Source organism: Archocentrus centrarchus, chromosome 20, assembly GCF_007364275.1.
Source record: "Archocentrus centrarchus isolate MPI-CPG fArcCen1 chromosome 20, fArcCen1, whole genome shotgun sequence".
Classification (NCBI taxonomy): Eukaryota; Metazoa; Chordata; class Actinopteri; order Cichliformes; family Cichlidae; genus Archocentrus; species Archocentrus centrarchus.
The window spans coordinates 1,161,050-1,184,361 of record NC_044365.1 but is presented as its reverse complement, the minus strand read 5'-3'; the positions used below and the strand labels follow the sequence as shown (position 1 = coordinate 1,184,361).

At 43.7% G+C, this 23,312-nt stretch overlaps 2 protein-coding genes and 1 long non-coding RNA gene across 4 annotated transcripts in view; 1 reads left to right on the top strand and 2 right to left on the bottom strand.

The window, feature by feature from the left end:
- Positions 1-23,312, bottom strand: part of LOC115799114 (NACHT, LRR and PYD domains-containing protein 14-like) — a 488,499-nt gene that overhangs the window by 265,492 nt on the left and 199,695 nt on the right. The window lies entirely within an intron of this gene.
- Positions 3,763-13,695, bottom strand: LOC115799127 (chorion-specific transcription factor GCMb-like). The gene is given in 12 exon segments (XM_030756129.1): positions 3,763-3,783; positions 3,785-3,826; positions 3,828-4,079; positions 4,337-4,350; positions 4,353-4,505; positions 4,508-4,578; positions 6,196-6,452; positions 6,533-6,658; positions 7,164-7,276; positions 7,354-7,542; positions 10,390-10,453; positions 13,399-13,695. Coding segments are annotated over 12 exon segments (1,395 nt in total). The 5' UTR covers positions 13,492-13,695.
- LOC115799145 (uncharacterized) lies at positions 19,114-21,425 on the top strand. Its single transcript, XR_004021533.1, has 3 exons — positions 19,114-19,162; positions 21,182-21,232; positions 21,341-21,425. It is a non-coding gene; the product is annotated as an uncharacterized LOC115799145 (long non-coding RNA).

Genomic DNA, 23,312 nt, shown 5'->3' with positions numbered 1-23,312 from the left:
AGCATCAAATTGAAAACATCCATTAGTGCGGAGCCACATCAGAGTGGAGGGTGGGTGGATGGAGGGGTGGAGGGCACATGTGTCGTTGTTTGGAAAGGTCTCATGTCAGCAGACGATGATTTATTTAGCAGAGAAGAAGTAGAAGAAGAAGAGGAGGGATGAAATGATTTGCGGTGTGAAAGAGCAGCGATGGAGATCAGCAGCGAGGAAGGAGAAAAAGAAGAAGAGGAAGATGAGACGATAAGAAGACAGGATGAGGTGATTGTTGGTGAAAGGATAGAATTACACAGCCTGGGATTATCTGCACTCAGCCTCATCTGGTTTACAGGTGAGAGACAGGTGAGGCACTGGGTGATGGGCTGCAGCTTCAAAACAGCTTTTACCTCCAGTCAGCCAATCAGGAGCAAGAGAGCTCATGTGCAGGAATTTGAGCTTCCAGGTGTTCTTCAGCAGAGAGGAGTTCATCACAGCGTACTGTAACTCGTTAATGTCAGGTATTGATCAGTGTCAGAGCTGCTCAGATCCTCCTAACACCGATCAGCACCACACAGGAGCAGTGACGATGCTAGGCTGTCCTAACCGCAGCGTTTCCTGTTTCCTGCCTGCCATCAGTGACACCATCTAAAGATGGAGCCATACCGAAGCAGCTTTCAGCTTCTTGGTGTGATTTATGAAACATTATGGTCACAGATCATCTTTTTATTCAGGGTTAGGAGCAGAAAGACCAGCATCACTCACATCACTCTGTCTGTGTCCAACAGCACGAGACATCTGCTGTCCGGCTGACATCATCAATAATGTGGACCAGTACCTGTTCCATCATTATGAACCTCACGGCCTGTGATAAACATGTAAAATAAAACAGATGAGGATGATGAAGATCAGGACCCAGTGTGTGCATGAAGAAGATGTTGACCTTTGCTCTGTGTGTCTCCACCTGTCTGAAAATCACCTGCAGAAAATCCACTTTTATTTTATTTGTGACACAATCAGGAAAAAAGGACCGAAGAAAAAGAACTGATCAGATCTGATGGAACCCCATTCTCTGTACAGTGTTTTATTTTGGAGGGCTGTTGGACTTTTATTTTGCCAGTTTAAAGCTGAGCACAGAGCAGTCTGCAGGATTATAATCTGAGTGCCAGGCTCAGACTGGGTGGTTGAGCCATCTGCCAGCCTTGAGCATAATTAGCTCCTGATGGATGTTAGTGTAAACTGAAGGCCGGCTGAGAGTGAGGCTGGAATGAGTGATTGTAATGGAAGGTAGTGAAAGAGAGGAAGACGAGGAGGATGAAGAGCGTCTGTGAGGGTTTAAAGGTTCACTGTGAGGACAGCTCAGTGATTCCTGTCCTGACGCGCTCCTGTCAAAACAACATTTATTACTCATACAGACCGAAACCAGCAGACAGCCAAACAGCGGCACTTTGATCCTCTGCTGCAGGGGGCTCACCATGAGGCCCAGGGCCCAGAAGGGGTCGCTTTCAGGGCGGCCTCACTGATGACTTCATGTTTATTTAACAGATCAGGCCGCTGAATGAAGCTGGACTCACTCAGAGGCTGGCTGCAGGCATCAGCCGCACTTACCTGTGCCTCGGGTTTACCTGTGACTCAGCTCAGAAACATCTGTGCAGGTTTAGCCTTTGATTCAACATCCTGTTAACCTTTTCTCTGAGTCTGAGCATCAGCTTTATTTAAAACAGTTGTGCCACCCTCCGAGGAGCTCCCAGTAACTGCGGAGCGCACGCGTGACGTGACTCTGGAGTCAGCGTGACCTTTCCCTGACTCGCGTCCTCAGAGGCGGAGCCAGCAGCAGGTCACAGGTGTGAGTCACCCTCTGAAGATGAAGATAACTCAGTCTTCTCAAAACACATTTTCTCTCAGGTGGTTCATGGTCACAGTGCAGCACCTTTAGACCACGCCCACATTTAAACGAGCTCGTGCTGACGGTTGGTTGATAGTTGGCATTCTGGGCTGCGGTTGCCTTGGTAACCCTTTCCTGTATCAACAGTGTCCCTCGCTCCTTCGGTCGCTCACCTTAAAGGTGAGAACGCTGTCGAGGTTTTTGTGCCTGTTGTGTCTGTAAGTTACTGATTTCTCTGAGTTACACTCGCTTCTTCCTGAACTTCCATTTAGACTGTTTGACCCCTTAATTCAACACTACTTTATTTATACAGCATTAATTGACAACAATGAGCTCAGAGCTTTATGCTGTGGGGTAAAGCTGCTGTGGTACAGCTGCTTCACCCGGGTCTGCTGATCAGCTTTATTTTCGTTCTTGTTTCAGTTAGAGTCAGCACGGCTCTCAGACTCGTGTTCCTGAGTCCTCACAGGACGCAGGCCAACCTTTCAACAGGAAAACTGAGCTTTGAAAAAGTGACAGTCGAATTTTAACGTTTGTCTGAACCCAATGACAGAAATAAATCATCCTCTCTTTGTGGGAGCCTGCAGACGCTGCTGTGGGGGGGCTAAACTGGGTGGTGGGCGTGGACCTGAAGGAGCAGTCTGATGTGTAGTTTCAGTAAAGTAAACGAAGGAGGCCCTGTCACTCAGGCTGATGACTGACTGGATTAAATGTTGTGAGACTGTGTTGATGTAACATGGAGCTTTTGTACCTGGACATGATTACTGTGACACCGGAGTCTGACGGGACCTCGTTTAACGCGTCTCCTGCTCTGAAATCGACTCTGTGTGAGTTCATTCGGGCTGTTACAGATGTCAGTGTGGCTTTAAACTCAGAATAAAACAAGAAAGAGCAGAGCGTGAGGATCAGCTGCTTTAATGTGACACTTCAACACCTTCAGATCTCCTCAGGAAGGTTTGTTTCTTCCTGCTTCAGGATCCGGCTGACAGACGGATTTCATAAATATTACAAACATCAGGTAAATCCTGTGAGTTCATCATGAGGCTGTGCTGTGAAACACTGAATGAATCAGATAGTGAACATCTCAAACACTGCGGCTGCAACGGCCGTCCTCGGCACACAGACGGTCTCACACACTCATAGGTTCAGGTTTAATCCTCTGCTTCGGGATGCTAACAGAAATTTGTGGCAGTGAAACAAATCAATGAACTGCAGTTGCAACTGATGAATTCAAATGCCAGCAGAGCTGCACATGTGCAGCTGAGGATTTCTGATGAAGGGACTTGAGGAGGTGAAAAACTCTTGACAGTCTGAGTTGGTTTCTGCTCATCAACTTTGGGACTCACTGGAAGTTTCTCCCATCAAAGCAGGAGCACGTGTTTATGATGAAAGCATTAACGCATTTGCTAAAATATGCTGGACTATTTGTTATACATTATGAGATTTTGGAGGTTACCAAGTAACCAGTGAGTAGCCTGCTACAGGAAATATCACAGGTTAAAAGACATAAATAAATATACACAACAGAACTGAGTGATTTCTGCTGTTTGTCTTTTGTTCGAAGTGCCTCAGTTTTCAGAGGAAGGTGAGTTTCAAACGCTCCAACAACACCAGCTCGGTGACGGGATGCTTGATATCCCGTTTGACGGGGCACTGTTTCCAGAGGTTTTGCCCTGAATTGGCTCCAGAGGCAGTTTTCTGATGTCTGACACGAAACAGATCATCCTTCAGAAAGGAAAGCCTCTCATGGACTAAAGTCTGGACTCAAACTGATCTCTTGGTTCCTGAATGGTCCAGTGGGAGCATTGCCCTTAGGAGGTTTGGCACTAAACAGTCAGTGGGTAGTTGGAGCGTCTCTGTTGGCCGCAGTATACCTGCAGCGTAGTAGAGGTAACACTGCAGCCTCAGTAGTCATCGTAGCGGTATTGTGTTGGGGTAAGAGTAGCGGTAGTCATAGCTCTCGGCCCGCCTCGGTTTTGGTCTGCAGAGGCTCAGGCTGGAATGACAGAGACTTGATGACTCCGCCCGACTCCTCTGTCACCTTCACCTCGGTGGAGTATGAGGACGAGGAGGGGTCATCCAGCAGGGAAGAGCAGCCAGGGAGGCCAGCAGGTTTGGGGGGAGCACAGGGCTGGTAGGAGGGCAAGCCCGCAGAAGGCTTGGGACATGACTGGTAAGGAGGTAGGGCAGCAGGAGGCTTTGGACACGGCTGATAGGAGACCTGAGGAGGAGCACAGGAGGTGTCAGTGTGACAAACGCCTCCCTGTTTACAAGTGATACAAACATTCAGGTTTCTATTTTCAGCTTTTTTTGGTTTACAGTGAAAATAGATGAGAGCATCAACCATGAGCAGGCCAACTGCAAAGCACCTGATGGTGCTTAAAGGAGAGAGGAAACTAACTCTGAGGGGCACTGAAAGGAGGGACACACCTCATCACCTAAAGAGGTGACATACCTCAGGTTAAGAGGGCAACTCACCTTGGTTGTCGTGGGATAATGGGCTGCAGTGCTGCTGGAGAACCCGGGGTGTTACTGGCATAACGGCAGGGGTACTCAGTGCTGTAGTAATGGTGGTTATCACTGTAGGAGGTAGAGTTCTTCAGCAGCTCCTTCCAGCCGGGAGGGGTCTTCGTCTGAGGGTCAAAGAGGTGGAGGATGAGGAGAGAGGAGCTGATGATGAAGGCGAGGAGGAGGAGGAGGAACCCAGGACCGGGGCCACCCTGCACAGAAAGCAGATTCTGGTTTTAAACCTGAGCAGAATGTTATTGACAGACATTCAGAAACTTCACATGACGTTTAGGCTGCATTTATTATTTTTACAACCACGTGGATCTGGTTTAAACTGGTTTACACCACATGGATCTGGTTTTAAAATGGTTTACACCACGTGGATCTGGTTTAAACTGGTTTACACCACATGGATCTGGTTTAAAATGGTTTACACCACCTGGATCTAGTTTAAAATGGTTTACACCACATGGATCTGGTTTAAAATGGTTTACACCATATGGATCTGGTTAAAATGGTTTTACACCATGTTGGATCTGGTTTAAAATGTTTACACCACATGGATCTGGTTTAAAATGGTTTACACCATGTGGATCTGTTTAAAATGGTTTACACCATGTGGATCTGTTTTAAAATGGTTTACACCATATGGATCTGGTTTAAATGGTTTACACCATGTGGATCTGTTTAAAATGGTTTACACCATATGGATCTGGTTTAAAATGGTTTACACCATGTGGATCTGGTTTTAAAATGGTTTACACCATGTGGATCTGTTTAAAATGGTTTACACCATGTGGAATCTGTTTTAAAATGGTTTTACACCATGGGATCTGTTTAAAATGGTTTACAACCATGTGGATCTGGTTTTTAAAAATGTTTATACACATGATCTAGTTTAAACTGGTTTACACCACATGGATCTGTTTTTTTAAACTGGTTTTACACCACATGGATCTAGTTGTTTAAAATGGTTTACACCACATGGGTCTGGTTTATTTTTAAACTGGTTTACACCACATGGATCTGGTTTAAAATGGTTTACACCACCTGGATCTAGTTTAAAATGGTTTACACCACATGGATCTGGTTTAAATGGTTTACACCACGTGGATCTGGTTTTTAAAACTGGTTTACACCACATGGATCTGGTTTAAAATGGTTTACACCCGTGGATCTGGTTTAAACTGATTTACACCACATGGATCTGGTTTAAAATGGTTTACACCACGTGGATCTGGTTAAACTGGTTTATTACCCACATGGATCTGGTTTAAATGGTTTACACCACCTGGATCTAGTTTTAAAATGGTTTACACCACATGGATCTGGTTTTAAATGGTTTACACCATATGGATCTGGTTTAAAATGGTTTACACCATGTGGATCTGTTTAAAATGGTTTACACCATGTGGATCTGTTTAAAATGGTTTACACCACATGGATCTGGTTTAAAATGGTTTACACCATGTGGATCTGTTTAAAATGGTTTACACCATATGGATCTGGTTTAAAATGGTTTACACCATGTGGATCTGGTTTAAAATGGTTTACACCATGTGGATCTGGTTTAAAATGGTTTACACCATGTGGATCTGTTTAAAATGGTTTACACCATGTGGATCTGGTTTAAAATGGTTTACACCATGTGGATCTGTTTAAAATGGTTTACACCATGTGGATCTGGTTTAAAATGTTTATACCACATGGATCTAGTTTAAAATGGTTTACACCACGTGGATCTGGTTTAAACTGATTTACACCACATGGATCTGGTTTAAAATGGTTTACACCACATGGGTCTGGTTTGGGGAGTGTTTGAAGCTAACCTAGGGTCGCAGAGGTCAGAAGTTACAGGATATGAAGGTGAGGTCAGGTATCCTTGGAAGTCATATCCGGGCCTGCCCATGTAAAGTCTGGGATTGGCTGGTTTCTGAAGTGTTGGCGTGCCCTCTCCCAGTGCATTGTGGGGGTTGTAGTAGGGCTCTGGGCTTTGGAATGCTGGGTAGTGCTGTGGGAAGTTTGGCTCAATGAAGGAGATTCTGTCTGGTGGCTCAACGCAGGAGAGGAGGGCGGGGCCAAGAGGCTGAGGGGACAATTACAGGTAAACAGTAAGTACAGAGCAGAGATGTGAACACACGGCTGTTGTTGTTTGCTGGCAGAGACCTGTGTTTCAATGAGCCGCCTCTTTGGTGTGAATGGAGGTGAACTGACTCGTCTCTTCACTGAACTCCGTCTGGCTTCAGTCTCTGATTTGGACTCTGGTCTGGGATGATCATGGACCCCTTTTGCCTGGAGGACAACAACAGCAATAAATATAACAGCAAAGTAACACAACAGTAACATAACCAAACAAACAGAGTCTGATTTAGAGCCTTATTTTAATGGATGCAGTTCACTATGCTGTGTGAAGATAAACATTTAAAGTCTATATTAATCAAGAATACAAAGACAACACATGGAAACATAAATCTAAGGAATCTGACTGGAACAGCTGCTCGAACAAAGACAAATCCTGCAGCGGTTTAAGGACAGTGTGTGTTTGCCTAAAGGGACAAAGAATAAATTATTCCAACATCTGTGGTTCATAATTTGATAACGGAGTGAATGGGAGAAACCTGTGCAGTGTTAAAGAAGACCTGACATGTTAGCTCAAATTCAAAATGAGCAGAGATTTTTCAAATAACGATAAAATTTCCAGCATGAACAGTTGGTGTGTTGTCTTTAGACTGTTTCTGATTCAATGTGTTCTTTAAATGTTTGGTTTTTACTTTCATTTGACAGAAAAAGAATGAACCTGGAAGAAGATGGCCTTTCCATCCACTCTCCAGAAGTTGGTGACGGGATAACCGCTGTGTCCACGGCACGGCAGCAGCTCCAGAGCGGAGTTACAGTTCGGACACAGCTTCTCTGAAATCCACAGGTAAAGAAATTGGTCAGGTGAACGCAGGTGAGGAGCAGCGGGCTGCGGCTCAGGCTTTTCTTACTCTGCTGTTTCTGCCGGGCCTTGTCACAGATGGCGGGTCGGAGCTGCAACCTGGATCCGTCCGGCAGCGCGCAGCCTCGAGAGCACACCACCACCCCCAAACACGATTTCTTCAAGATCTGACAGTTGTGGTTGTTGGTGTTTCTCATTGCCCAGCCAGACAGATGCCTCTGAGCGTTCTTATCTTCAGCTGCAAACAAATCCAGCAAAGAGAGAGCTTCATGCCTCTGAGCAGCCAGCTCACATTTGCCAGTCGTCATATATCTGATGATGTTTATTGACCTGTCAGGTCGGGGCAGGCTTTGGTTGCATGCATGCGTACAGTTCACATGGGAATAAATAGAGGGATGGTATTTATTTAAAAACATCAGATAAGGCTCTGATAACGATTTAGCTTTTTTAAAAGTTTATCTGCAATCATAAACAACAGACCCATCAGCCAGTCTGCATACAGGACATGTTCCTTAATTATTCACCCAGAAATGAATGTAAGTTTTGTGCCATGACCACATATGAATCCTCTGAGGTGTGAGCTTTGCAGTCATAATCACTGAACTTTTAAAGCACCTTATAATAACTGTGTGGAGCCTTGAGAGTGCCATAATGAAATACACAAACAGATCACTAAAGAATTCATGAAATGTGTCTTTAATGAATTACAATTGAAAATAAATAATTTTGTAATTGTATCATTAATTAAATCAAAGTTTTGACTGTCTCTCTGCCACCTTTTAAGATGTTTTTAGGTCAGAACGTAGTGACGTGATCTTCAAATATCTGGTCAAAAAGTGCTCGGACATTTCTGCATATGAAATGTCCTGTTAGCAGCTGACCCGGGGTTCAGAGCTCACTGAGAACAGCCCCCCCCTGCAGCCTAGGCCTATAGCAGCATAACTGAGGGAGGGCTCAGGGTCACCTGATCCAGCCCTAACTATAAGCTTGATCATAAAGGAACGTTTGAAGCCTAAAACTATATTAAACACCAGTAGTTCACCTGATCTGTGCATTTTGCAGTGACAGTTACAGGTACAGTCTACATGTATGTATAGAGATCCAGGCTCAGTTCCATTGAGCAGGTTTAGCTAACAGCTCTGTTTGTCAACATCTCACTAAAAACCCCCTCAGTCTGTCAGCGGGTCGACCAGAGCCGGATCCACCCAACAGAATCACGGGTCAGCGAACCGGGTCAGAGTCCAGAGTTCAGACCCAGAACCAATTCACAACATTAAAGATGAACCTCATTACACACAAAGTGAAGCTCTTACAGCGCAGGTCATTCGTGTTACTGAACAAGCACTGAAACAGTAAAAGGTCATAAACTGCAGCTCATTATTCAATAAACTGACTAAAGGGAACCTTAAAATCACAGCAGTGTCTGAGCTGCTCCTCCACATTTCAGTCTTCAGTTTTTGTCAGATTAATAATTAGATTTAAAACATCCACGTCTGCAAACAGCAACAGTTAAACTGATAAATCTGTGTGACGGCTACAACAAGAAGGAGGAACACGAGACGCTCGAGAAATACCAGTTTCTCTGGAATGTGTGTGTGTGTGTGTGTGTGTGTGTGTGTGTGTGTGTGTGTGTGAGATCATATTTAATGAAAAAAGTAACACAGGTTTGAATCTTTTCTCTGAGGGTCAGAATTAGGCTCAAATAGAAACATCCACCCGCTTAAATGTTTTCAGAAGTGCTGCTGAAAGGGTTAACTTCTCGGGATCCCAGCTGATAGTTTCTCTCTGCAGAAAGGATTGTGTGACTGCACTCATCGGACTGACCAACACTCAGAACAATGGGAAAGTCCGAGGAACTCAGTGAAGATCTCAGAAGGAGATCTGTAGATTTCTACAGAGTCCAAGATCATCGGCTCAAACAGCTGTACTAGAAGATCCAAACTTTCAGCCTCACACGACAGGAAGCTGGTTAGGATGTTCAGGAACCATCAAGGCTCAAGCCTGCCATGACCTGGAAACTGCAGGAACACCAGCATCACCTTCCACAGGGAAGCCAATTCTACATTGCCATGGACTGAGAGGGTGCAGACCAAGAAGAAGCTCCTGCTCCAAACTCGACACCTTCAAGCTCGCCTGATGTTCACAGCTGCCCACGTGGACGAGCCAAAGATGGAGCTGTCTGGAGTAAAGCAGCGGTGGCAGCACCATGCTCTGAGGCTGTTTGTACTGCACAGAGTGGATGGAATAATGAAGGAGGAGGACTACCTCCAACCTCTTCATCAGTGTGTATATTTGTGTGGATTAGAGAAGATAAATCAATACACAGCTCTGCTCTTCATGGAGCCTTTGCTGTGGTGAAATGTGCTATCAGAGCTCCACTGATGATTCTGTCTCCACTCACTCGCACTTCAATCAGGGTTGATTGGATAAACTCTTATCAGCTGCTCTGGAGCTGCCGCTGATGTCAGAGTTAATCAGCTCAGAGATTGGTGGAGCTGCTTCCTGGAACAGTCGCTTGATTAATTGGCCATATTTAATTTAATATTTACACAGTTTCACATCAGCGGGCCTTTTACAGCTGAGCATCAGAGCAGAGTGTTTATGAAACTGTATATTTGAAAGTAATTAACTCTCTGTTTCATTAGACATGTGTCACTGTGAGCTGTGAGTACTCGCTGTGTTTGGTACTGACTGAAGTGATGGCTGAAATCATGATACTCTACATCACAGGAACCCTGAAACCATCAGAGTGAAATCATTTTAAAAAATGAATAAATATTTTAAATAATTAATCATTTCAATTAAATAATTCTGTATTAAATAAATTATTTTAATGCACAATTTTAATGAATTTATTAGCTGATGTACTTGTGTGTTTCATTTTGGCACTTTTGGGGCTCCATGTTTAAGTGAAAGTGAATTGAATGAAGTGTTGCTCTCAGTAAACTCAATATGAAAGTATAAAATAATTAGTCCTGTGACGGAGCTACACCATCAAAACTGACCAAACTGTGTTATGAGCCTGAGCCCTGAGGTCACATGACCACGTTAATGCGTGGACAGAAACACAAAGACTGTTTCTCACCGCTGTAAATGTACCGAACGTAACCGTCGGTCCACTCCTGGAACGCATCGAACTGCTTCGTGTCCTGCAGAGAGACACACACACACACACACACACACACAGGTTAGAAGTGTTGATATGAATGACTGGGTACTCTGCGTGTACTCTGTGCCACATACACACACATGTGGAGCGGGGGGGCAGCTGCTGCAGGGATGCAGAGACCTGAGCACCGTGTTGAGGTACAGGTGTTTAAATCAGGGAGAAGCACATTTATCAGGACTGTGTGGATCAGGAGCTGCAGAGGACTGAAGCCGGTCTGCAGACATGAACCTTTCATGTGAATGTTTCCACCATTTTCAGCCAGCACTAAAAAACTGATTCTTTTGACCAAAAATAGTTCTGAAAAAAGCAGCTGAAACATGTAAAATCAATCAATCAATTTATTTATTCAAATTATTAATCATTCAGGAAAACATGTTTGGTATGAACTGAATATGTTCCAGTCAAGTAAATTTCATTTAATGTATTAATGAAAATCAATGGGAAATTTAAATGTAATCTAATTACTTCAAATCAGCACTTTGGGCATAAATATTTTTGACTGGTTTCATGGTGTCGTTTTCTGCCTGCCAAAAAAATGAACAAAAGCCAAACAGCTCCACGACGCTCCGACACTGAGGCCGTCTCCAGGATCAGGGCCGGGAGACGGAGCGCGGACAACCTGCTGGGAACTTTTATTTGGCTCAGATTTCAGATTCTGAGCCAAATAAAGTCGAGTACAGCCGGGGGTCCTGCTGGGGTCCTGAACTGAAATCTGAGCAGGACTTTTTGTGCTCACTCAGATTGTCATTGTTTCCATTTTGTTTGATGTGCGAGAAATAACCTGTGAATGTAAAAGTTCTTTGATCGCACATAAAGCTCCCGATCAATCTCAGATATTGATCAGTGTGGGAGCTGCACGTGTTTTGGTTCCACTGAAAACAAAAATATCAAAACCAGTTTTTCTGTTTGAGCAACAACAGAACGAAGAGCCGCGTCAGCACGGGTCACACAAACCTTCAGCCAACCTTCAAACAACCTCCAGAGAACCTTCAGAAAAACAGAGCCGGAGAGCGAAGCGCCGAGTCAGCAGGGTCACGCAGCTCTTTCAGAAACCTTCAAACAACCTTCAAACAACCTCCAGAAAACCTTTGAATCTGCCCCGTCAGCAGGACACCTGAAGGATGAGCTCGGGAACTTTTCAGAGAAAATCAATAAAATGAAAAAACTAATTGAGTTTGTGAACGATCCACAGCTGCAGACTTTCCTTCAGATATAAACTCGAATGTTTTTCAGATGAACGTTTAAACGTCTGATTTCATGTTTGTGTGTTTTTGTGTCCTCAGAGAGCTTTAAAAAAAAAACAGCTGATGCACAAAAGTGTTTTTTTATTAAACAGTCTGAAAGAGATTAAATGTGTTCCTCACGCTGAGCCTGTGGATCATCAGAGTTGTTCATTATTGCTCTGCAGACTTTGTTCTTAAATGTGTGACTTCCTGCAGGAAGCATCACAAATGTTTCCATAAGTTTTAAATATAAATATTTTCACTTCTGTTTGTTTTCACTTTGATGCAGAGGAAAAATCAGGAGTTTCCTTTTTTATTAAATCCTGTAAAAACAAGAGTTCAGTTCCAAAACTCAGGATTTTATTAAATATGTTAATAAAGTTTTATTGAGCATACTGAGGAGCATGTTTAATGCTCTGAAGAGTCACAGGTTATTGATAACTGATCAATAATCAATTATAAAAGAATCTAAATTCAATCATATTTATTCAGACATTAAATCAGGTTTGATTATTGATCATTTTATACCACGAGAGAAAATCATAAACTGCAAACAACCATTTTTATTTTTATTAATCATATTCCATTTAGAACATCTGGTTTGAGCACTTTTAATGGTTTTTAATTATTACTGATTTTTCCCATCACGGTTTTATATTTATACATATATGTATATATAGGAACCAGCTGCTATATGACTATTTAAAGCACAATAATAACAACATGATTTTATCCACATTTGCATATTTACACGTTAGTTATTGGTTGTTTCAATTATTTAGATCTTATTAATTTTAATTTAATTTTTAATTTTAGTAAAAATCTTGTTTTGCTGTTTGAGACGTGTTGAAGCTGCCGTCCTGTAATTCCCTGCAAAGGTTCAGTCAGGAGCCACTTATTTTTGATATTTTCTATTTATCTTTTCTAAATCAGTTTTTAGATCATCTGACAAAGTCATAATTATTTAATTAGTTCTTTAATCAAATAAATAAATAAATAATCATTCATTTGTTCAATTTTATTTATTTCTTTGGTAATTGAATAATTAAATTCATTTTATTTTTTATTTTAATATAATATAATAAAAACCACTAGTGAATTTAATTCACTAGTGGTTTTTTATTTCTAATCTTTTTATTCTAATATATTGAATGTGAACAGTCCACATATGAACTTTTCTGATGACATTAAATTAAATTTAAGCGCTTTTAAAGACGCAAACATGTTTCTATAACTCCAAACTTTCCGCTCGTGTTTCTGCCGCTAAAAGGAGAAAAACGCGGATCATTTATTTCCGTCCTTTTTCTTTTTTTTGTCATTTCCATATTTTTGCTACAGGAATGAAGCACTGAGATGGTTTTCTTGTTGTATGAATTTGTGTGTATCTGCGCTCCGCGGCCTCAGCGGAAACTCCGCTCACGGTCTGCACCGTTTAAACTTCACGCGCTGCTCATCGATTACGCACACATTCATAATCAATAGAGGATAACAGCGTATCGATTGTGTGATTGTCATGCACAGAATGGATTGTTGCTCTGAGCGGCTTTCACGTGTTACAGCGAAGCCGCGAGTGACGCTTCAGACCCGCGTTAAGCCGAACCGGAGCTCAGTGTTACTCTCACTGACCTTTCATTTATCCATCATTTACTGATCGGTCATTGATAGTTCATTGATCGCTCATTGATCGTTTATCAGGCCGTACCTGCGGCAGTTTGGTGTCGTTGATGTCCCACGTTAACTTCATCCCGACCGAACACACACAGTCCGCCTCGTCGCGCTCCTCGGCCCGGGACATGCTCCCGATCCTGCTCTCGATCCTGCTCCTGGGCCTGGCTCTGGTCCCGGTTCCGGTCCCGCTCCGGGTCCTGACCCCTGTCAGACCTCTCACGGGTTTAATATAAAAACCGGAGCAAAGAAAAGTTTGAGGTTTTCTCAGAGCTGCAGATGAACGTTTACTGAAATAAAACTTTCAAAATGATCCTCGAGGCTCGTCGGGACAGCGCGTGCAGCTCCGCAGAGGATTCAGGTAGAAGTGAGAGGACAGGTGAGCTCGTCACCAGCCTGTGAGGGAGGGGGGGAGGGGGAGGGGTGTGTACAGGTAAGAGAGGAAGGAAAAAAAACTCTGCAGCCTCCTTACAATCATAGCTCATGAGTCAATACTCAGCCACTAATTAACCACTGATGATGATGATTATTATTATTAATAATAATATTAATAATAATAATAATAATAAATTATTAAAGGATAAGTGGAAGAAAAAGGAAGAATGGATTATCCAAATAAATTAATTCAGATTAATTCAGCTTTTAAAGAAACACCTGTTAATGTCAGAGAGAGAAAGGGAGTGTGTGTGTGTGTGTGCGTGTGTGTGTGCGTGCGTGTGTGTGTGTGTGTGTTTTGTAAACACTTCAGTGTTTCTCCCAAAACAACAAACTCAATAGTCATCCATTAGAGGACGAAAGGAGGAGGACAATCCTGAGGACCCCTACCTGCCTGTGTGTGTGTGTGTGTGTGTGTGTGTGTGTGTGTGTGTGTGTGTGTGTGTGTGTGTGTGTGTATATCAGAGGTGGAAAAAGCACAGACATTCGTTACTATAGTAGAAGTACAGAACCGTTGTCATACTGTTGGAGTAAAACTGAAAAAGCTTCATGAGCCTAAACTCAGACTCAGCAGTGCTGCACTGATGTGACCTTTGACCCTGACCATGACAGCACAGCTGCTGTGCACACAGAGCTTCACCACAGGAGAGCAAACTGACCTGTTCAAACTGCACTAAAAAGCAGAATATCTGAACAGTACAAAGTTAGTGTACCTCAGTTTGTTTCACAGGGATTTCACAGTATGAACAATAATAACCATCTCATACAGATCCAAGGCCAGATTTAAAAATGTAAACTTTAAATTTCCAGTTTATCAGATGTCCCTGAGGAATCCTTCCCTTTAAATCTAACCTCTCTGCTTCCTCTTTCTCCATCTCTGAGTGAACTTCTCTCTCATTCTGTAATGTATACTGCATTTGAAATGATCTGCCACTCAATAAATGTTACTCCCTTTATGTTCACACCACTTCTGTAGCACTAGCTAGCTTTTAGGACAGCCTGATAATAATGAATTACAATAGTCCAGCCTAGAAGTAATAAATGCATGAATGAGCTTTTCAGCATCACTCTGAGAAAGGATGTTTCTAATTTTAGAAATATTGCACAAATGCAAAAAAGTGGTCCTACATATTTGTTTAATATGTGCATTGAAGGACATATCCTGGTCAAAAATGACTCCAAGATTTCTCACAGTGTTACTGGAGGCCAAAGTAATGCCATCCAGAGTAAGTATCTGGTTAGACACCATGTTTCTAAGATTTGTGGGGCCGAGAACAAGAACTTCAGTTTTATCTGAATTTAGAAGCAGGAAATTAGAGGTCATCCAGGCCTTAATGTCTTTAAGACATTCCTGCAGTTTAACTAATTGATGTGTGTCATCTGGCTTCATTGATAGATAAAGCTGAGTATCATCTGCATAACAATGAAAATTGATGCAGTGCTTTCTAATAATACTGCCTAAGGGAAGCATGTATAATGTAAATAAAATTGGTCCTAGCACAGAACCCTGTGGAACTCCATAATTAACCTTACTGTCTGAAGAAGACTCCCCATTTACATGAACAAATTGGAGTCTATGAGATAAATATGACTCAAACCACTGCAGTGCAGTACCTTTAATACCTATAGTATGCTCTAATCTCTGTAATAAAATGTTATGATCAACAGTATCAAAGCTGCACTGAGGTCCAACAGGACAAGAACAGAGATGAGTCCACTGTCAGAGGCTGTAAGAAGATCATTGGTAACCTTCACTAATGCTGTTTCTGTACTGTGATGAATTCTGAAACCTGACCTGCCATGAGATGGCCCCTCCCAGGTATTTGAAAGGCTCCACCTCAGCACCGCTGATGAGAAGTGGATGGTAGTCCCTCTGCTGCTTCCTCAGCAGGAGGTGGTTCCCCCAGCAGCAGCCCTCCAGCTGTATGTAATGTCACATCTGTAACATGGTTATGAAGAATTTTTTCACCCTAACGTATCACACAGCACAAATAATACAGGCTAAACTATATTATGATAGCATTAGCAGCCTGAAACCCTCCATGTTGGTTACTTCTGATAAACAGCCAAAGTGTACGAAGCATATTCAACATCCAGGATTATGAACATCATTCTGCACATCTCTGAAGAGTAAAGAACACGTGTGCCTTTGTTTATTTGTTGGCATTTTTATGGTTTATTGTTCCCTGTGAAAACACATCATAAAACAGAAACAGGGTGGCTGTAGCTCAGGAGGTCATCTACTAATCAGAAGGTTGGTGGTTTGATTCCTGGCTGCTCCAGTCTGCATGCCAAAGTAGGCAAAATACTGTGATGTGTTCATCAGTGTGAATGATAAAAATCACTTAGCATAGAAAGAAGTGTCTGTATGAAAGTATGAATGTGTGAATGAGGCATGTTGTGTAAAGCACTGTGAGTGCTCAGAGCAGAAAAGCAGCACAACAATTATTTATATGTCAAAAAGTGAAATCTATTCTTAATATAATTATCATCCACTGTTGTCACTACCAAAGCAATCAGCAGTCACATAATAACTGAAATCAGACACTTTTATTTAGTTGCATAAATTCAGTGGTGACAGGCTACTGTTTGTTTTAATCAATAATATTAGTCAGAAACGGTAATACTAATAATAAACTAATAATAAAACAGTAATGTGCTCACGCCGTCGTTATTGTTGGTAGGAATTGGGTGAAAACAGCTTATGGACATCCTTGAACTCAGGACAAAACCACACAATCAGTTTGAATATTGAAACAGATTTTTTAAAAATCCCGAAAATACAATCAAATTTTAAAAAATCATATTTTTATTCACTGAGACTGAGATCGGAACAGCCCGATTATTTTAATTCAGTCTTGTTTTTTATTTCAGGTACCATCTGACTTTGTGTGTTTGTCTCTTCTTTCACAGCAGTTTGTTGGGTTTCTGTCCGTCAGCTCCGGAATAAGATACACAAACACTTCTGTGAACACAAACGGATAAATAAATCAAAGAAATGAAACGAGGCGCTTATGGAGAATTAATAGAGCTCATCCTGGAAAACAGGTTTGGCCCTGCAGCGCATTCAGATCATGACTGTGACTGAGAACAGAAATCACAGCATCACATTAATAAATACCAGAATATTGTGTTTGAACCAATTCAGAGCATAAATCTGATGTTTTTGCTTCTTCCATTTCTCTGCAGCGATACGATCGTCTTTCACGTCGGATTTTTGCTCCGTTCATCAGTGAAATAAAAACCTCCCTCTGAGGTCTCAAACCGGAAGGAGCAGTCTGCATTTAAAATCTGCAAATTACACATATTGTGTTCAAGCAAAATTTAAAACTCACATAAAGTACAGATGCCTCAAAATTCTTCTTACGTGCAGTAACGAAGTATTTTTACTTCATGATTTCCCGCCTCTAGTGTGTGTGTGTGTGTGTGTGTATGTGTGTGTGTGTGTTCTCCGTTTCTGTGGTTTCTGTTTTTAATGATTTTTCAGGAAATAATTTCACGGTTTTTCGGTGCTCAGGGGGAGAGAGCTGATATTCCTCCGCCTGCTGGAACTAGTTTCTCTCTGATGAGTTGATAAGCTCCAGCTGTGCGCGCTCCTGACACGCAGGGGACTGAGAGAGGAAGAGGAGACACGATGGTAAACACGCAGATTGATGTGATTATTGATCAGTGAGTGATGTATAGATTCTGTGCATGAGTATAATCTTTGGTTTGTAGTTTCACTGCTGCTGCTGAATCCTCAGGAAAGAAAACTGAATGATGTTATTGATTAGTACCATGACGTCAGACACTAAGAACCAGTAAGAACCAATGAGGATCAATAACGCTTCTTTATTTGCGGGAAAACAGTTTTAACCGCTAAAAACATGTTCATCAGCAGCTTCTGCCGGTGTTTTTGTTATTTTGTCCGCACCTGTGTGCGCACAGTGCAGCCTGCAGTGCCCCCTGCTGCCCGTCACCGGAAGTGACTCACAAAAATAAAAGGCCTTTTGATTTAACCTGTGAGGCTCAAATATCTGAGTGAGCGCGCTTCCCATCGAATCCCAGTGATGTAAACGGAGTCTGGGAGGTTTTGTTTGAGGTGGATTTCTTTAAATCTTCTGGTATTCACACACCTGTGTGTGTGTGTGTGTGTGTGTGTGTGTGTGTGTGTGTGTGTGTGTGTGTGTGTGTGTGTGTGTCAGTTTGAGGCTCAGGTGGAGGACTGTCTGCTCCGGGGAGACTCGCCTCGCCTGGTTTCCCTGCTCCACTATGAAGGACTGACCGGCAGCACCCTCATCCGGCTGGACCAGCTGGTTACCAAGGTAACGGGTCAGGAGGCGGTCTTGTCCGGAGTCCAGAAGGTTCTCCGAGCATCCGTCTCCCCGACTGTCAGAGACACACGTTCACCTGAAGAGCTTCAACATCAGAATTTTACCCATTTAACAAAAGCCTTGACCACCAGGGGGCAGGGTGGGTGCGCTCACCTGTGCAGTTAGAAACCAGCTGATGAGTACCTGTCCTGGGTCGGGTGGAGCCGTCCTGTTACAGTTTATTACACATGAAAACAAAGAGTTTCAAAACGAAAGTGAGGGAACAGCAGACACGAGCAGCTTTCAGTCTCTGTGACCCGTCTGCTGCACTCAGGTTTACTCCTGTTGTTGCTGCCAGGTGCTTCAGCTGTTACCTGATTACCTGTCCTTCAGTTCTGCCCCCCCCCCCCCCCCCCCCCCCTCACCTGTCTGACTTTATTCTGTAAACGTGTTTTAGACCTGCATCACCTGATTAAAGGTCTGATCTGTTCTGACTTTCTCTCCTCGTCTTTTAAAAAGTAATTTTAATGAAATTTGGTCCCAAGTTATTTCATCAGTTTATTCATTTCAAAGCACAATAATATTTATTTTACAACATATTTAGTTCATTGTGACACACACACACAGGTAACAGGGTAGAGAGAACATAACAGGGCTGATCTGAGCCTCTGCACCGTCTCACCTGCTCCACCTGTTCTCTGTACAGCAGCCTTTGAGTGACAGGTGAGCTCACCTGTCGTGTTTCACACCTGTGTTCCTCCTGTTGTGTTTCAGGAGCTGCGTAGATCTGGGTTCAGCAGAGTGCTGATTGTGTTGAAGTCTTTGGAGATTCTGTCGGAGAACAAAGATGACCTGCAGACGCTCGTCAGCCACAGCCTGACTGCCAAAGTAATCAGGAATCTGACTGTCCCAGTGAATCAGCTGACTCTGATGTCACGTCATTACAGGCTGCCGTTTGCTGCTGTTTAGGTGTTGCTGTGGTTCGAAGCGGTCTGTGATCTGCTGATGTCTGACCTCCAGAGAAGCTCCGCCCCCCTGCTCAATCTTGCTGAAGGGTTTTTTGACTACTTCCTGGTGAGAAGCCTGCATTTCCTTTAGCTACATGCTTCCTGCACAGAGGACTGAAGCTACACAGATTAATGTGTCAGTGAGCCTAATGTCACAAAGGTCATGCTCCTTTTACCTGGCTAAATTACCATGGTAACTGATGATGACCAGAGCAGGTTCCAGTTCTTCACGTGTGCAGTTTGTTACTAAAAGCACTGAATGAAGTTGCAGCAGCTTAAACTGCATCACAGTGATTATTTTGATATGAATGTGTATTAATAGAGTTTATTAGAGTTTAGACGTGTGATGAACACATCATACTTCACTGTGGGCAGCGAGGCGATTTAAAGATGAGCTGCTTTCTGTGAAACATGAAGGGGAGAGACGGCTCAGCGCTCAGAGAAAATCTGAACTTCACTCTGCAATAAACACAAATTCACCTGCTGCTGCTTCAACACCTGAAGCTGAACAAACCCAAAGTCTTCTGTGAAGGCCGAGTGAACGTGGTCTGGACTCTGGAGCAGACCTGCTCTGATCCAGGTGCACCTCCACTCTGAAGGACTGACAAACTGAGGCGGACGTGTTGATTTTCTCATGTCTGAATTTATGATACAGATACAGTCTGCTGTCCACTCTGTGCCAGAAATAAGCCTGCTGCACCTCCCAGTAACACCAACCAGGTGCTCCCTGCTCAGAACCAGAGGATAATCAGATATGGCTGTAATTCATCCACCTCAGATCGTTTCAGCCGTGGGTTCAACTGTGTGGATCCAGACTGATGTGGTGGTGACAGCACCTACGTGGCTGCCTCCTCGGCCCGAGCTCTCTCTGCCTCTCAGACCGACACTGTGTCGTGGTCTTTATGTTCCTCCAAAGCACAGAGGTAACAGACACACTGCTGATCGCTGCGACAGAAGACCTCCTTCACTCTGTTGTGATGAGAGCAGATGTTCTCCTGGAGCTTTGCCGAGGCTTCGACCAGCCTGTGTTTCTGAAACGTCGAGGATTCGTAGTGAGGCTGGAGGTGGAGCTCACAGTAGGAGGCCACACACTGCAGACAGGTCTTAGAGGCTTTCAGCTTCCTCTCAGTGCACACGTCACAGGCCACATCTCCAGGTCCAGCATAGTGCTGAGGATGAGGAGCAGCTTGGAGTCCACTATTGTTCAGCTCCTCCACCAACTCTGCTAACATGGTGTTTTTCCCCAACACCGGCCTCTGTATGAAGGTCATCACTGGTTCATTCAGCAGATCCAGACAGTTGAAACAGGAGAACTTCTTCTCATTCAGCCTCATCCAACAGTTCCATTTCCTAACTGGGTATAAAAGCTGACATAAAACCTAAACTCTGGTGTTCAGTTTCAGATCTGCAATGAACAAAATAAAGCCAATATGGTAGAAATCTGCTCTCTCTTTCTAGTCCCTGTCAGTACTCTAGCTGCAGCATTTTGGATCAGCTGAAGGCTTTTCAGGGAGCTTTTAGGACAGCCTGATAATAATGAATTACAATAGTCCAGCATAGAAGTAATAAATGCATGAATTAGCTTTTCAGCATCACTCTGAGAAAGGATGTTTCTAATTTTAGAAATATTGCACAAATGCAAAAAAGCGGTCCTACATATTTGTTTAATATGTGCATTGAAGGACATATCCTGGTCAAAAATGACTTCTCACAGTGTTACTGGAGGCCAAAGTAATGCCATCCAGAGTAAGTATCTGGTTAGACACCATGTTTCTAAGATTTGTGGGGCCGAGAACAAGAATTTCAGACACAAAGTGATCTCCAAACATCTGTATTTGTCACATGAATCAAACCTCTCAGAGCAGCCTGCAGAGTTCCTGCAGGCTGCTCTGAGGCACCACAGCTTCGTCCTATCCATGTTCTAATCTCTCTGTTTCAGCTGCTGGGTCAGGCTTCTCTTCAGGTTGGTTTCTCTTTTTCATCTATTTGTTGTTTTTTAATTCTGCGTCACATGTTAGTCTAAACTCACCTGTCTGTCTCACCTGTCTGTCTCTCAGCCAGTCAGCTGTCGGTGGTTCTTTTGCAGTTGCTTCAGCTCACTCTGCAAACAGAGATTCACTTCCCACTGAGACTCGAGGTAATCATGACACTGCAGTGGGCTTTAAATCTTCATTTTAATCCAAGCATGATTGTGTGAACTTCAGGCTGAAACGTTTAAACTTACCTGTAGCTTCTTTGGTTTCAGGCCATCCGAACCTTCAACAGCGTGCTGGAGGTGCTGAGCCGGGAACAGAGGCGACTCATCCAGAATGACCACAATCACAGCCAAATACTGTTTGTAGTGTTTTCTTTCTAACAGCACATTTCTGCATTTCTAACTGACCTGATCACCTGTCTGACAGACCCCAGGTGGCTGCAGCGGTGCTGACCGTTGGAGGTGAGTTACCATCACTGCACAGAAACCTGATGTTTGTAATGTGTGTAAACGAGGAAGGACCCGAATCCATGTTTCAGACTACGAGCTGCAGGTCAGCCTATCAGAGGCTCTGTGTCGCACGACCCCACGCAGAGCCCGCCAGCACAAAGCCAATCAGTGGTTCTCCAGCCGTGACATCAGCGATGCCTTCTGTGACATCAGAGATGCTGACTTTGAGTTGGTGAGAGCTCACCTGCCTGTTTTCAAACCTTCACTCTGTGAAGTTACAGTTTATAAATGGTAAATGGTAAATGGTAAATGGACTAGTTCTTATATAGCGCTTTTCTACTCAATCAGAGCACTCAAAGCGCTTATACAACCTGTTTGCATTCACCCATGCACTCCCATTCATACAAGCACTTCCATCATTAATTAAGCTAAGTGCTTTTTTAATTAACTAGCATTCACACGCATTCACACTCCGACAGAACGGTCGGAGAGCAACTTGGGGTTAAGTATCTTGCCCAAGGATACATTGGCATGTAGCCTGGAGTAGCCAGGATTCGAACCTGCTGACCTTCCGATCAGTAGGTGACCTGCTCTACCTACTGAGCTACAACCAAATGTTTTCCAAACTGAAATCTTTGATTGGAAGAAGCCTTTAAAGCCTCATACAGGAAGTCAGCCACCTGTCCCCCTCTGCAGGACTGCAGGCGATTCCTCAACTTCCTCAACTGTTACCATGGAGACCAGAGGAGGTGATGAACTGTAATTAAACCTGATTGAAGCAGATCTGAGATCTGTGGTTACAGTGGTTCTCCCTGTCTTTTGTCTGGCAGAGTCTTTACCTTTCCCTGCCTGCGAGCCTTTCTCAGTTCCACACAGGTAAGTCTGCGTGTTCTCCCCGTGTGTGTGTGTGGGTTATCCGGGTACTCCAGCTTCCTCCCACGGTACAAAGGCATGCAGTCAGTGGGGTTAGGTTACCTGGTGATGGCCACAGGTGTGAATGTGGATGGAGGGATGCACTCAAACTCAGCGTGTTTTCTTGTGCAGCTGTTTAGTCCTAAAGACGAGAAGCTCGATGAGTTCTGGATTGATTTTAACGTGGGCTCAGGAAGTGTGAGCTTCTTCATCGACGAGCCTCAGGTAGTATTCAGTCCTTCACTGTGTTGATATGTAGTACATGAAGTACTACTGTAATATTCCAGGGAGAGCTGCAGCTGCCCTGAAGCTTTGGGTGGATGTTGTGCGTTTGGCTGACGAGTGCTGATGTGCTCACTTTTTCCTCCTGCTGTGTTTGCGTGTTTCAGGGTTTCCTGTGGGGATCCATCCACGTGCTGAAGGAGGAGGTGGATCATTACACTCTGCAGGTCAAACAGAACGGTCAGAACTTTAACGCTGAAGTTCATGATGCTGTGGTGTCTGCTGTGAAGCTTTTACTCGTGTTGTCATGTCACATTATTTAAAAGCAGAACCAGAGCCTGAATTTGACAACATTTCTGTGTACCCATAATTCCCTGGGGCAGAGACAGTCCTCAGTGTCTGGCTGAACAATCCCATCATGCACCACAATGTCAGAGGTCAGACAGTGGAGCTGATATTCAACTGTAAACACCACGAAGAGCTGGAAGAGGCTGCTGGGAGAGTCTTCATGGTACCTGTCTCTGCGCCTGTCTGTCTGTCTCTGCGCCTGTCTGTCTGTTTTCACCTGTCCCTCAGTCTACCTGTCTGTCTCTCAGTCTACCTGTCTGTCTGCCTGTCTGTTTTCACCTGTCCCTCAGTCTACCTGTCTGTCTGCGTT